The sequence below is a fragment of the Condylostylus longicornis genome, unplaced genomic scaffold (assembly GCF_029603195.1).
Source record: "Condylostylus longicornis isolate FDR11 unplaced genomic scaffold, ASM2960319v2 ptg000033l, whole genome shotgun sequence".
Lineage (NCBI taxonomy): Eukaryota > Metazoa > Arthropoda > Insecta > Diptera > Dolichopodidae > Condylostylus > Condylostylus longicornis.
This window is the reverse complement of record NW_026578002.1, coordinates 117,340-133,196: the sequence shown is the minus strand read 5'-3', so window position 1 is coordinate 133,196 and position 15,857 is coordinate 117,340. Positions and strand designations below refer to the sequence as shown.

The window sequence follows — 15,857 nt, the reverse complement described above, 5'->3', positions numbered from 1 at the left end:
CACGAAAACGATTTGCACTTTGCAGTTTTGTCACAAAAACGTACTATACATTTTCAAATCTAAGTAAGATCTGCCAACATAAACTCAACCTATCACATGTTTCTTTTACATTGAGAAATTAAATACGATGGACTGACTAGTATAACAATTAGAAATATAAAAGAAATGAATACTCCTGTATGTATTTCAGCAGAACAAAATCAATTCTTATTCCATTATTCTGAATAAATTTCGTATAATAATTATAGGAATTTTTATTAGTTCGCAAATAAAAATTCACATGTGTGTATATACGTAATGTGTGTGTAGATAATAAAAAAAAATTAAAAATTAATTTTAATTTGAGAAATTTATCTAATCTTTTTGCGATAATTTTTTTTTTGATAATATTTAAAAATTACTATCCTATATGGCTTATATAAACTATTGGTGCCAGACTCTGATAAAATTTTATAAAGAAGCTATTATAAACTACTGTATGTACATATATAATTGTATAATTAGTTGTATAATAATGAACTGTTTGTATAATATGATATATGTATGTACATAGTATTTTTTTTAACTTTCGTTTGTTCTTCATTTTAAATATATAGGCTATTGTAAAATGATTAGCTTAATATTTTGATAATCAACATTATTATATAAACTTAAGTGAAAATTAAGAAATCCAATTTCAATTTATTATTGAAAATTATATAGCGATTCTGTTTATTATTTTTATTTAAACAAATTCTATACATAATGCGTCTCTAGGGCTCATTAATTCAAAAACAAATATAACAATTCACCATGCAATTTCAATACCGTATCGTTATAAAAAAATACCGTTAGCTTTTGATTTGTCAAAATTTTAATTGTTATATAAAAATTCATACTATTTATAACATTTAGAACTGGGGTACTTTAATTTTTATTGTTATATTTAATTTCTTCGAATGACATATCAAGGTTAATATTAATTAGGAATCACTTTGCTGATCAAGAAAACATCAATTTTAAGAACCGTAGAATATACTAACATTATTATATACAGCGTGAGGATACACATACATACATTCTATGAGAAAAGTTTATTTAAATAATTATATGTATCTTGTACGTATATATGCGCATATATGAATGTATTTAGAACAATTAAAACAAAATTGTTCGAAAGTTTTTTGTACTTATCAATAAATTTTAAAATTCTTATATCAATTATCATTTATGTGTGACTAACTTTATTGCTACATGGGTACATAAGTACAATATAATTTCATAATAATTTAATTTTTTTTTTTCATTTTTTATACAATTTATTGATATACGATATAATTATTTCATTAACTATTTCAAATCAAAATTTCTATATTATTATTAAATATTTTAAATAAATATTATTATATTTATACAATGTACTTTTATATTGTATTGTCATTTAAGATCAGAATTATCCTAAGTCCAATTTTGTGTTAAACTAATTTTTTTTTTTGCAAGTTGTATTTTACTGTACAAATTTTTATTAATACATACAATACATTCATAATATAAAAATTTTATATAAAAAAACTGATTTAGTGATTTGATTTCGATAGGATTTAAGATCTAATGATCTTAATAATATGGGATCTAATATTAGCAAAATTTATTTTGCACAAATAAAGTATACGAGTATAAGCAATGCTTATAAAACAGTGTTGATGTTTTGCAAAAATAACGCGCATTGCTTATTTTGAAATTTTTTTTTAAGACGTCATAAATTTTTGTCACATAATTTGTTTTTGACAGTTCTATTTTTTTTAATTTTATAAAAATATTAAGATTTTTAATTGTAGCACGTTTAAAATAACATTATAACCACCCCATAAACACAAAACATGCAGGTTGACTTAAATAAAATTCTTTGACAGTTGGAAGGTAATGCAAACCAAACGCAAACACAACAAATTTATTTGCAGTATGTACATTTTTTTATACAAAAATATATAAATCTTACAACTTGGATCATATGACATCATTAAAAATTTTTCATTTGTAGTGACATTGAAAAATAGATGTCTAAAAAAGTAAGGAAGAATTTCCAGAATTAACTCTCCTGAAAATTTTTTAATATGTGACTTAAGACAATTATGGTTTGAGTCAATAATATAATACATTATGTGTATGTACATATGCATATTTTAATATTGAAAGAATAATATGCGACAAGCGATAAATAAATTATTATCATGTATTATAATAATTTATATTATTATTAGTTTTCCTTTGAATTTATGATTTTTTTTCTATAATATAAAATTTTAGTATTTTTTTTTGCTATTGGAACTGCTTATTGGTGTATATTTACTTTACTTAGAGTCAATGATTTATTCAATTTATACGATCGACGATTTACCTGTAATTAATCATATAAATATGTTAAGAGTGAAGAAACCAGACTCATTCTTGTTTTTTTTTTTTAGTTTTCTTGAAATTCAAATAAAAAATAAAAATCATAAAATTTTTTTCTTTTTTATATTATTTAATTTGAGTTTGTTTTTTTTTTTTCATTTCTATTATCACTGCCATATAATCAAAGTTAATAATAAAATTCAATTTAAATGATTATTGTATAGCTTTGAGCATTCCAATATTTGTTTTATTGTTATACGATTTATGGTGCAAATATTTATAACGCATCTATCTAAATATGAAAATTTAAAAAAAAAAATTTTTTTTTTTGGTGCAATTAATCTAATCCAAAATAAAAATAAAATAAAAATCGAAAGTAGGTGTTATCATCATTATAACGAGCATTCCCCAATATAAAAATGTCTACATATATATATATATATATATACTATAATATAATAAATAAAGGTCATTAAGGTGAAATATTCATCCATCATCAAAATGTTTTAAGATGGTGTTTTATTTCTTAAAAATATTTTATTTTTATTTTGATTGATTAAAATCAAAATACGTTATATAGGTATGTATGTAAATATATATATGATTGAGATTTTGAAGTGTTACTATAATTTATAGGATATCAAAATAAAAATATAAATACCTGTATATAATTATTACCTGTATATATAATATCTTTAATTAATGCTATCTGTGCAATATTTATTTTAAATAATTAGAGTTTTCTTAACCCACTATAATGATTATTGTTATATGTTATTGTTTGTTTTGGTAATTTTTTAATTTAAAAATAATTAAAATATTGCAATTAAAAAAAAATTTACTTATGCGTTTTGAAAATTTCATAATTTATGTACCATAAATTACAAATAATATTTTAACGATTGAATAATTGCTGTCGTTTTAAATTAATGGTTAAATATTGTTTTAATAATTAGAATTTAATTTTGAAATCAATTAGCAGTCGTTTTGTAATTATTGTTGCATATTCTCTTAAGATTATTTAGGATAAAATTTATTTTTGAACCACATTACATATTTTATCATTTGTAAATTTTATGATTTCCTTGTTTTTAAATTATTACATTTGCTTTAACAGAAATATAAACTATTACATTTGTATAACATAGTGTATAACAGAATTTTTAACCTAAATCGAATGCTAAATCAGATCAGATATATTGATATACTTAATACAATCTTGTTATATAAAAATTTTTCTCCGTAAAAACAAATTGAGCCCAAAACAGAAAATGCACTCAATTTGAATACATTATTATAAGCTGAACCCAGTAACTACGTCAAAAACTGTAAAGGTTCGAACCCCTGCTATATAATATCATTATTACATATTTTTTTATTAATTATAAACAATTTTTATTAATTATAAACAATTTTTTTATTAATTTTGCAAATGTATATACATTGGTAAATCATCGATCCTTTTAAATTTCTGATTTCACACTTTAAAATGCAAATTTCGACCTTTTTTAAGTAAGTTAAACTTCACGTTTCAATAAGAAAAAGTGATCTAAAATCTTTTATTTTTGTACATATTTTGCTTTTCGTTTCCTCTGAAGAAATTCCTTTAAACCATATGCGGTTTGATAGACTTAAATTAACAGATTTGGTAAATTTATGCACTTTTATCTATACGTATTTTCTAACAGCATATTTACAAAATGAATAGTATAACAAAATTTAAGTATTTTGTATCGAAATTTTAGTATGTGACTAAATTTATAGAATATACAAATTGCAGAAATCTATTCTTTTGGAGTGGAAAGTAGTCTATATGTATATAAAATATTTTTTTCACTTTCCTGATTTAAAAACTGTTATAAACTTTGATTCAATATTTAAACATTTTTATTTTTCAATTAATTTGTTTGTATTTATAGATATAAACTATAAAAATTTGAACAAAACAACAATTATACTAACATAATTTTTTGGATTAATTTAAAATATAGCGATAAAAATGAAAGCATAAAAATGAAATTTTTATTAAGTCAATGTTCTAAACTGTAAAGGATGCGAAAAAATAAAATAACCTGTTTCGCTTTTTTTTTTTTTTTTTTTTGCAAAATAAAAAAAAATTTTGTTTACAGTTATACTCGTATAGTTAAATAGTAACAGAGAATATATTTTATAAATTAAAGTTTTGTGCTATAAAATATACGACCGTATACATATATAAAAACTTGAACTTAATTTATTAAATTTTAAGATTTATAATATTGAATTTTTTAAAAAGAGAAAAGAAGAGAAATAAAATAGATCAATTAAGCTGTTTTAAATGAATTTTTATAATCAAGTTGTGGGTTATTCAAATTTAATAGATAAAAAAAAAAAATAAAAAATTAATTATTTTCAAAGAAGTAGCATCATAGTTATGTCAACAGCTTGAATATCTAAAAAATATCTCACTTAACACAATATGAAAATTTTATATTATAAAATTTGTGTATCTATTTTCGTTAAATCATCATTTTAATGAATTAATTAAAGTACAACTTTTTTAATTAATTTAATTTGTTATCATCAAATTATAAATTAATAATGCGCATGTTATTTAAAATTTGATAATTTATTAAAAATTAAATTTTCTAGTGCTGCTAACAATTATACGTACGCATTATAATAATTAATATTGCTGTATAATTTATTGTATAATAACAATATTATATTTTTAGATTATGTTAATATTATTTACATACAAACTATAGTAAACTCGTAGTAAATTAGATCAATTTGTCATAATTATTATTGCATTAGCAATAAAGAGAAGTGTTGCCGTCACAAAAAAAAAATGTTGATAAAGAAGCGATGTACATAATATTAATATGAAAATTCTTTATATTACATGTAAGTTTTGCGAAAAAAATTGTCTAGGAATCATCAAAAATATTTATCACTATTTGATTATAAAAAGGAATACAAATTTTAAATTCATAATTTAAATTTATAAAAAATCAGAACAATTTAAAATTATAGCACAAAATTCATAAAGTAATTATGTATTTAATAATATAATGTTATTAAGAAAAATAGTCATCGAGGGGGAAATTCGATCGTTAAGGGTAGTTTTGAAGGGTTAAAAATTGTTAGATTGAAAAAATTTTGAAAATGTTGAGAATAATGCGGTGTTCGCAACTACTTTTCTCGATTAATGTAGATCTACATTACCGGATTAAAGCGTTAAAGTCGCTTACAATGGCATCACTTAAGAGAATTTATTATAAGTACGAGTATGGTTTCCTACAATATAATAAATCAAAAGTTGATAACATGAAAAAGTTAATTAATTTTTAGACGTAAAAAGTTTAAAATTTCTGTAATAGAAAAAGGATAATTTTTATATAATTCTAAATTTGTTTTATTATTTTTATAATATTGCATGTATTTATAGCGTTATAATTTTTAAAATGTTAAAAATGTTCGAAAATACATATAAGTTTGAAAGATAAAACTACGTTTGAAATACGCAAATAGATCTTAGTGAAAGCATTATTTTTCAAGCACGAAATTTCTTCGTATCCTATTCTCCAGGTTATTATTCGAAAGCCAAATTCGTGCAAATGCAAGTTTTTCATAGTATATGTACATCATAAGAAAATATATAAAAAATGTATGTATATGTAAACAAGCTAGCCAGATAGTCTAATTTATTCTTTTACAGCGTTACCAATAGAGTTTAATATTCTGTTAAAGGGAAATATGACATTTCATAAACCATCGGTTTCATTGATTTCCATTTTATGTAATTATTCTTTCTTATTTTGCAGAATATTTATTCATTATTTTGCGCATTACACATACATACTTAGCATGCTCATAATCATTTCTTACAGTTTTATTAAAATTCAAAATAAAATGCTGCAATATTTCCAATAAAATTCTGCAGCAGAAAATCCTTTGTTCTCAAACAGAATATTTTTGTTATAAATTTATATTCTTCCAGCAATTTTATATTCCTAAATGTTTTAAGAATGTAAAATTGCTGGAAAATGTTCTTAAATGTACCTACATACACACATAAATCTAGTAAAATAACAAAAGAAATTTATAATACCAAAAAAAAAAAGAATCAAATTAAATTTGTATTTCAATGTGGACTTAACACCTAAGGCTTTCTCTTACTGCATACATTCAAGTAGATCCTAAGGTACATTAAATCAAATTTCCACCTTCCAATTTCTATACATAACTGTAAGGAAATAATTACATACACACATAATTTCTATAATAAAGTTTTATAATAATTTAAAATATTGCATCATATTTGTTTTAACAAAGAAAATTTTCAATGAATCCTTTCTTCTCTTATATTTTCTACTGATTATATAGTAATATGTAGAATGCTTAAATTCAAAGTATGCAATTTTGTAAGTACAACTAATAATCATGCTGTATTCAAGAATTAAAATAATTAAAAAGCAAATTCATTACGTTAAATTTATTGTTGTTTAACCAAAAATTTTATCATAAACACTGTACATACATACATACGTAGGTTTATCTTTAGATAGAAAATAAAATATTTACATATACATACATATATGTAATACATAAGTACATTCTAAAACAGATTTATTTATATATGTACATCAACTATTTATTAAAAAAATATAAACGTATTATTATACGAGAGCTGGTATATAAGAGAAATTTTATTTTAGAATTGTTCAGTCGTATGGTAAGGTAACCTAATCGTAAAGCTCTTTTTTTTCTTTGGTTTTTAAAATATCTCTTCGTTATTTTATAAACATTTTTCCTATTTAAATTTCAATATGAAAATTAAGAGTATAAAAATAAAAAAATTAAGAGAAAAATTTTGAAATACCTGCATAATAAAATATGTACAGTGTTGGAAACTGTTTTCACAGGATCACGAGTAAGAGTAAAAAATAATTTTGTAGCAAAATAAATTGTAACTAAAGAGCGATAGTTGAAAACTTTGAATTATGTATTTATAATATCGGTAGAGAACTTTTATATATAAAATAGGAATTAGAATGAAACGTTGAGCTTTAAAATATCAATGTTTTTCATTCTGCAAGACTATAGAAAGTAGAATGTGCCTTTTCTTAATGAGTCATTACAAATGTAATTTAATTACACAGATTTTAATTTTTCTAACATAAGAAAGCTATTCGCAGTAACGAAAATTTTATAAAAACTAAAATGATTAAAATTTTTAAATTTATAAATACAATTTTAAAGGAAATTCAATAAATTATAAAAAAAATCATATATCAAATAAATAATATGCATTGTGATTAAATTATATTAAATTATTTCAAAATATGATTCAAAAGTAGTTGACCATAGTTACTCCATTTACTGCAATAAATTTCAAATACTTTTCATCTCCATTCAAAATAATCATTACATCACCAAATATAACTTATCTTTCTTATTTAATTCAATACGTGTGTCATATTTTCTCTTAAGCACATAAAGATAGAGAATTTTTGAACACATTCTATTTCTATATGCTCTATCTAGTACTCTACTCAACCCACATAATCTTTAATATCAAAACTAAAATATAAAGAGTGATTTAGTTAAGTCATGTTGTTCGTCTAATAAATATTAGAATTTTAAATTATTCGGGAATTTATTATAATTTGAAAAAAATATTAAAAGAATTTTTTAAATTATATTTTAAGTATTATTACAAACTAATTTATTAAGTATTTACATAAGCAACGTTTATAAAAAGGTAGGAATAATGTTATGAATTAATGTTATGAATGAACATACCAACTATAGATTTGAACTTGGACTTTGATTAGTATTAATTGTCATGCAGATTTTTTTGTTTTTACTTTGTAAATAAACGTGTTATCACATAATTATATTAAAACTAACAAAAATATAAAATTGCAAATCATTTCCATTGTAAAAATAATGTTTCAATTTCTTAATTGTTATAAAACGTTCTATTCATTTTTGTATACTTCTCCATTACCATATTTTGTTAATTTTTTTTCTAGTTTTTAAGCGACTCATATATGTATGTACATTTTGCACCTTAAAATTTTTGCAGATTTAAAAATTAGTTAATAACTTCTCTAATAAAATCAAAAATACATTGCGAGTACGAACGTTCTAAAATTTTTTTGCAATAGATTTCCTATGGAATAAAATATTTTGTAAATTTATAATCATCGATACAAAAGAGCAATTCTATAACAATTTTATCAATTTGGCTTGCTAACTATACTTTTATTGTAACTAAACATAAAAACTACGTTTGCAATATGAATCTACTCATATAATTTTCTTTTTGGTACATGTTAGAATTAAATTATGAATCCACGTTATTTACCATTGCAAATATTGAAAAAATTAAGTATGAAGAAATATAATCAAACTGCAATACTACAAAGAAAATTTTTGCATTCTGGCCAAATTCCTTTTCTTGATGAGCTGTCACAAGATGTAAGATCAATTTAATATTATAAACCAAAGATGTGAATTTATTAAAATAACTTTTTTTTTTTATTTTAGTATGAGGAAGTTGAAATTCCAGTACCATGGGGCCATGTTTCCGGAAAATGGTATGGACCAAAACATATTCGTCCTATTGTTGGACTACATGGTTGGCAGGATAATTCTGGAACATTTGATACTTTAGCTCCATTATTACCCCAAAATGTTGCATTTCTATCTATTGATTTACCAGGTCATGGTTTATCATCTAGATTACCAGATGGCATGTGGTATGATTCGGCAGTTAACTTACAAGTTCTTCATCTTTTAATGAAAGAATACAATTGGGATAAAATTTCAATTATTGGACATTCAATGAGCTCTATTGCTTCTTTTATATTTTCTGCATTATTCCCAGAAAAAGTTGAAATGGTTGTTGGACTTGATGCACTTAAGCCTCATATAAGGTCAAATGATAAAGTTGTAGAAACTATGAGAAATCGTATGAAAAATTTTATTATTGCCGATGAGAGAAATCGTGATAAAAGTGAACCACCAAGTTATACATACGAAGATTTAGTTGAAAAATTATATGTTGGAACCTTTCATTCAATAGATAAGGATAAATGTAAGCATATTTTGGCTAGAAATATTAAAAAATCCCTCAAGTATCCAGACCAATACTTTTTTGCAAGAGATAGCCGGTTGAAATCGTACAACTATACTGGATTTTGGCCAGAATTAAATTTGGAACTAGCAAAAAGAATCAATGTACCATATTTGTTTATTAAGTGTACCGGATCAACTTATTTTGAATCAAAAGAATATTTTGATGAAGCACTAGAGGTAATGAAAAAAAATCCAAAATTCGAGTTTTATGAAGCTGAAGGATCTCATCATGTTCATTTGAATGAGCCAGAGAAAATTAGTGCAATTATAAATCCTTTCATAGAAAAGTACCATACAGCAAAAGAAGATTATTCAAAAAGTAAATTATGAAATCTTTGATTGAAAATATAAATGTTTAACATTGACAAATCTGCGTTTTTTAATTTCTATAGAAAAGAAGAATTTCATTTGGTTTAAATATTTTGATTTCTATTTCATTGCTTTTTTGGTATCATTCTGTTCTTGGCAAATTTTAGAAGAATTTTTAGTTTTTATTAACTATGCAATTCCAATTTTTATGTCCAAAAAGTGTTTTAAAATTTACTTACTTATACTTTTCAGAGCGTGAGGGTTGTTTTACATTCTTATAAGAAAGGTTCAAAAATATCTAACAAATTATGGTTACTAGTTCAAGGAATATCAAAATTAATGAGGTACATTCTAGATAAATATATTGCCATTTTTTGTGGCGCATCTTACTAAATAAAAGTATTTTAGCGCGAGGAAATTAAAATTGATGTTCCTTGGGGTCATTTATCAGGCATATGGTATGGATCGAAGCTTAACAAGCCGCTACTGGCATTGCATGGATGGCAGGACAACGCTTCTACATTTGATACTCTAACTCCTTTACTGCCATCAAATGTTAGTGTTTTGGCTATAGAATTTCCAGGACATGGTTTTTCATCTCCAATACCAGCCGGAATGTGTTATCGCTCAGTTGATTTTATATTTACTATAAAATTTGTGATGAATGCCTATAAATGGAAAACTATAGCTTTGATTGGACATTCCCTTGGTTCGCAAGTTGCATTCTATTTCGCAGCACTTTTTCCTGAAAAAGTTGAATTTTTAATTCTATTAGATGCTTTTCAAACCAAGTTAAACCTAATTAATAATTCGATTGATATAATGAGATTTCAAGCCGAGAAGTTCTGGACATTATACTTGAAAAATGATTCTCATAAGGAGCCGCCAAGTTACACTTATGAAGAATGTGTTGATAAATTACATGAAGGAACTTATAAATCGGTTACTAAAGATTGTGCAAAATACCTTTTAAACAGAAACTTAAAAAAGTCTGAGCTATTTCCAAATAAATATTATTTTATCAGAGACGGACGCTTAAAATATAATGAAATGTTTAACTATTCAGAAGATGTTGGAAAAGAAATGGCACGAAGAATAACATCACCATTTCTGTTACTTAAAGCGCATGATGAAGGCACAAGTTACCATGAAGAAAAAAAATTTATATATGGTGCTGTTGAATTATTGCGAAAATCTAATTCAGATTTTTCATTTAATATAGTTTCCGGAACGCATCACGTGCATTTGTGTGAACCTGAAAAGGTTGCTAAAATTGTTAATCCCTTTTTAGATAAATATTACTCGCGTTATAGCCAATGGATTAAAAATAAATTATGAATGTATCTTGTAAAAAAAAGTGTACTTAGTATTTTTTGAGGAATTATTAAAGATTTTAAATCAATAATTAAAATAATAAATAAGAATTTTTTCAAATTAATAAGAATTTATTGAAACTAATTATTCTTCCATTTTTTTGCTCTCATTGTTATCTTCACAAGATATAATGCAATCCTCATAATTCCATTTAGGAAATATCCTTTTGTATAAATACAAAAATACCGTATCATATGATCTTAATTGTCCATCAAAAATGCACTTCATATGACCATGAGTTCCCAATGATTCTTTAATATGCCCTACACGTCCGCATTTTGTACGTAGTTTAATCGGTTTGAAATATTCCACATCTTCTTTATTGTAAAACATGTATCTAATTGTCGCTGACTTACGGTGTATTCGCATCGGATGTCCGCTTAGCACGATACGTTTTAACACAATTCTATCAGGATTACAAGATAATACATTTCCCTTAGCAATTAATCCTAGAGAAGAATCAGGGTTCTCTTTAAAGCATAAAACTGGAGCTGGAGGGAATTGAATTGGCGCAAAGAATGTAGCTACTGCTATAGAGTGAGGTCGGAAATACCTTTCATACTAAATTTTAAAACATAAAATTCAATTCATTAAAATAAAACGAAATAACTAAAAGTAAAATGTATTTTACCTTATGTTTGTCTCCATTAGTATGTTGACTAAAAATAGGATTGACAATAAATCTTCTATAACCACATTGTATTATCATTCGCTCTTTCGATTTTATAGGAATTTCTGAGTCTGGGATCCGCTTTAAAAGCACGTTCATTACTGACATTTGATGTTCATGAGGTAAGATTCCGTAAACTACTAAAGCTTTACTTTTACGCGCAGACATAAATTTTTTCCAAATTTCAACATTAATGTTTCTAATAAATATAGTAATGTACCAACCCGGCTAAAAATTTATTAAAATGAATATTATATCAATAAATACTTATATTTAATTACCATAACACCATCTATATCTGCTGCTTCAGATATGATTCGTCGTTTTGTTCTATCAAAATTTTTGAATTGATAAATTCTTGCGTAATCGCTAGGTAAATTTTCTTTTACATCCCAGGGTGATGTACGAAATGATTCCAATCCGCGATATTTTTGGAATCTTTCTCTAGCAGGTACATCAAATGGGGTATCTATTTCATCAGGAAACATCTCATCAACACGTGCTTCTTTTATTTTTTCCAATGTTTCACGTTCTTCTTGTAAATCCATCTGTTGATCATACTTTTCGTCATTGAGTGGCGCTTCAGATACAGACACAATATCACATTGCTCGTCTTCGCCAGTTTCGGTTACCGCATCTTCCATTAAATCATCCGAATTTTCGTCTGATTCACATGACATGAAATCTTCATTATCTTCAGATTCATCTTCATCATTATCGTCATCAATTTCTTCTACATCTGGTATCCAACAAGCTTGATAATCACTCATCCCTTTTGGTACTCGTTTTATAACTTTCTTCATTTTTTTAGTTTCCTCGTTCGCCATTTCGATTTCCTCTTCCGTAGGCCACGTTTGCTCAGCATCCATTTCATCCGGAATATTTTCCCTTTTTAAACTTGTTTGCTTCATAGGATCTGCTTTTGCGACGATTTTTATTTCATTTTTGTTTAGATTTTTATCATTGTATGGATCTGGATTAGATAAAATATGGCTCATTTGGAAATCACCTAAACCAGGAATATGAACTAAACCATTAACATCAAGTGGAACTCCACGTAAAAATCCAGTCACCTCTAATGTACCAGTGTCGTCTGATGGGGCTTCTTTTGGAGAAAAATATACTTTTTCTGCAAATAAATGAGGCCGATTTGCTTTATTTAGCAAAACATTTTTCTTTTGTTGACCAATTTTTCTTAAAACATTTATTCCTTCAGCATTTGAATCCAATTGCATAATTTTTTCATCAGGTAATAATTTTGCGTTAACGAACTTTTGTACCGCGGTTTTAGCCGATTGTCTTCTTTTAGGGTTAATTGATTCTAAATCCATTAAAGCAACTATAGGAGTTGGAATACCTTGAGCACTTATCATATTAAATATTTTGGTACCCCATCTATCCATAATATCATCTTCTCCCATTGCAGCCGATGTAAGCAATAAAACAGTGTCACATACTTTTAAAAAATCCAATATTTCAATCTCATTTCCTTTTCCAACTGGCGGAATTATGAAAGAAAATCTTTGTTTGAAACGCGGTGAAGTGATATATGTTATTTCTTGTAGGGATTTTTCAATAATTGCATCATCATCGCAACATTCTAATATAGTAAGAGCCGATTTTGGATCGATTTGAGAGTGCAAAGGTAGAATGCATACTAGAAATGGTGCAGTTTCAATGCCACCTAATTGACGTTTTTGGTTAAGAGCTTCTTCTCTTTTATTTTTACGAATCTAAAAGGATATTTTTTTTATTTTAAACTTTATGAAAAATAAAAATTGTCAAAAACCTGATTTGCTTGATTGCGTCTTTGTTCCTTTCTTTGCTGTTGTTTATGTTTACGAGTTATAGCTTTTAGAGAAACTTTACCTTTAGAAAAAAACAGACAAAATAGTTATTGACACGATTAACCAGTAATATTTTTGTACACCTACCTTTCAACTCTTTATCTATGGCACCTTTTGAACGATGTCTTCCAGTTTTATGAGCTTTGTTTGTCTGTTTTAATGGTCCAGAACGATGAGCGTGCTGTTCTAGGGCCATTTTCGTAGAATAAAACTGTCTAAAGTGTGTTTATATCTTTTTTAGAAAATATAAAAATAAAAAGTTTTCTATTTATTATTTTCCATGTCAATGCTATTCAATAAGTAATGAGCACGTTTTTCTAAGTGTCAAAATTACATGTAGTATAGAATTATGACATTTATTTTGACATTGACTTTATCAGAAAAATGCTGCCATTACTTCTGTATCTACGTATGCTATTATTATATCGTTTACCGTGAATAATTCAAAATAGAAAAATAGAAAATTTACGTTGTCATTTATTTCGTTATTGCTGTCATTACTAAAAATTGAATAATTACTATATTTATAGATTATGTATAAGAAATTATTTAAAAAAATTTTTATATAATATACATTAATAATACATACTAAGAAATGTAATATTGTAGTGCTCGCGATGATAAAATTTAAATTAGAAATTTTATGATAGTTTTAATTTTGGACGATAACGAATGCGGGATGAGTTTCTGTACCAGTTATATAATGATAAAAAAGAAATTTTAAAAAAATTGAAAATATTAATAATAAGTTATTAATATTTTGGAAGAATAAAACAATGCAATAACAAGATGTAAAAAACGGTAAAGTATATATATACATAAATGGTTTCGGGGGCGTATGCGAAAAACCTTCATCCAACATTGGAATTTCATATTTCGATATATTTTTTTGTTATTAGAGAAAACCTATACCAAATTCACATTACCAATAACTATATTATAATATTTTGAAAAATAAAATATCTTTCTATTTTTTATCTATTTTAGGAATTAAAAATTTAATTTGGTGCTAAAATATAAGAAAAAATTTTGTACAGCTTGAATTTTTTTGCAACAAACTGCGTACTACGAAAATTGCTAGATCTACATTAAAATTTTAATATAAAAATTAAAGAAATATTTTATTTCCAATAGTATTTGATATTTTTTATTAAATATATTGTCTACATAGCATTATACATAGTTTCTTTTTTGTTTACATACATTTTTTACAATATTCATAATAGTTTTCTTTTTTTTTCTTTTATTTTGTGTCATATAGATTTATTGGGTTTTATTAATTTAAATTTATTTTTAAACAATGTACAATGGTATCGTTATTAATTTTTATAATTTGTTTAACCAAAATAAATGCTTTAAAATAAATTTATTTTAAAATATTTATTTTTGTAATTTACTTATAATACGTATATAATTAGTATAATATATTAATTATGTATATGTGTATTTATAATTTTATATGAATATATCATTCATATATTCAATACAAAAATTTTTTTTTGTAAATATTTATTTTTGGGAGACAACTTTAATTGTTTTAATATTTTCCTATATTGTAGGTCAGTAAACAGCGAGCCATTCATACACTGATTACATTTTAGCATCTCCCGTACATGAAATATTTAACATGTTTTTAATTTAATTATAACATAATTTTACAAAAAAAAAATTACAAAAATTGTTCTCTTGTTGAATTTTATTTCTTGTTATTTATTTATATTTTGTCGGGCCAGCTTATGAATTAAGAATATGATTAACATGTATTAGTATGAAATATTTGCTTGAAAGAGTTTTAGTTTTTATAAAATATTCTCTATATTAATTTTTATAAGATCTGTTTTCTATGGTAAAGCTTAAATGCTCAGGAAATTGTAGAATATATAAAATAATATTATTTTTAAAAATAGTTATTAATAAAAAATTAAGCATGTAAATTTAATTAAAGTTATAGATTATTTTGGAGATCTGTGGTATTTCATTTAAAATAAATTTGTTAAATATTAAGAATAAAAAATTATTGCAAGTAATATGAAGAAAATTCTTCACGTTATAAAAATGACAACCTTTATAAAAATTTAAATTGTAAAATGCAGTCAAATTAAATTATTTTTTTAAAGTGTTTTTTTTTTCGATATTGTATAGAAATGAACTTAGAT

General features: G+C 24.3%; 3 protein-coding genes across 4 annotated transcripts; 2 read left to right on the top strand and 1 right to left on the bottom strand.

The window, feature by feature from the left end:
• The first annotated feature begins 7,983 nt into the window (after positions 1 to 7,983).
• LOC129608645 (probable serine hydrolase) lies at positions 7,984 to 10,232 on the top strand. 2 transcript variants are annotated; one of them, XM_055520300.1, is made up of 5 exons: positions 7,984 to 8,119; positions 8,701 to 8,841; positions 8,911 to 9,820; positions 10,063 to 10,154; positions 10,219 to 10,232. In XM_055520300.1, exons 2-4 carry the CDS (start codon positions 8,710 to 8,712, stop codon positions 10,089 to 10,091), a joined length of 1,071 nt encoding a protein of 356 aa, XP_055376275.1. In that variant the 5' UTR covers positions 7,984 to 8,119; positions 8,701 to 8,709; the 3' UTR covers positions 10,092 to 10,154; positions 10,219 to 10,232. The 2 variants fall into 2 exon arrangements, with proteins under 2 accessions (XP_055376275.1, XP_055376274.1); XM_055520299.1 differs by having other exon boundaries at positions 7,991 to 8,119; positions 8,447 to 8,841.
• LOC129608646 (probable serine hydrolase) lies at positions 8,072 to 11,211 on the top strand. Its single transcript, XM_055520301.1, has 3 exons — positions 8,072 to 8,119; positions 10,063 to 10,154; positions 10,219 to 11,211. Exons 2-3 carry the CDS (start codon positions 10,119 to 10,121, stop codon positions 11,146 to 11,148), a joined length of 966 nt encoding a protein of 321 aa, XP_055376276.1. The 5' UTR covers positions 8,072 to 8,119; positions 10,063 to 10,118; the 3' UTR covers positions 11,149 to 11,211.
• Positions 11,212 to 11,223: 12 nt separating this feature from the next.
• Positions 11,224 to 14,013, bottom strand: LOC129608644 (pre-rRNA-processing protein TSR1 homolog). Its single transcript, XM_055520298.1, has 5 exons — positions 13,789 to 14,013; positions 13,644 to 13,723; positions 12,136 to 13,587; positions 11,816 to 12,082; positions 11,224 to 11,745 (listed from the first exon to the last, which is right to left on the bottom strand). Exons 1-5 carry the CDS (start codon positions 13,895 to 13,897, stop codon positions 11,269 to 11,271), a joined length of 2,385 nt encoding a protein of 794 aa, XP_055376273.1. The 5' UTR covers positions 13,898 to 14,013; the 3' UTR covers positions 11,224 to 11,268.
• Positions 14,014 to 15,857: the final 1,844 nt, after the last annotated feature.

Coding starts and splice junctions, on each gene's coding strand:
- LOC129608645 (XM_055520300.1), top strand. CDS start 8,710: ATGAATCCACGTTATTTACCATTGCAAATATTGAAAAAATTAAGTATG. Junction 8,842..8,910: donor TTGATGAGCTGTCACAAGAT/GTAAGATCAATT, acceptor TTTTTATTTTAG/TATGAGGAAGTTGAAATTCC. Junction 9,821..10,062: donor AAAAGAAGATTATTCAAAAA/GTAAATTATGAA, acceptor TATACTTTTCAG/AGCGTGAGGGTTGTTTTACA.
- LOC129608646 (XM_055520301.1), top strand. CDS start 10,119: ATGGTTACTAGTTCAAGGAATATCAAAATTAATGAG. Junction 10,155..10,218: donor GGAATATCAAAATTAATGAG/GTACATTCTAGA, acceptor AAAGTATTTTAG/CGCGAGGAAATTAAAATTGA.
- LOC129608644 (XM_055520298.1), bottom strand. CDS start 13,897: ATGGCCCTAGAACAGCACGCTCATCGTTCTGGACCATTAAAACAGACA. Junction 13,724..13,788: donor CATAGATAAAGAGTTGAAAG/GTAGGTGTACAA, acceptor TTTTTTCTAAAG/GTAAAGTTTCTCTAAAAGCT. Junction 11,746..11,815: donor CTAATGGAGACAAACATAAG/GTAAAATACATT, acceptor TTTAAAATTTAG/TATGAAAGGTATTTCCGACC.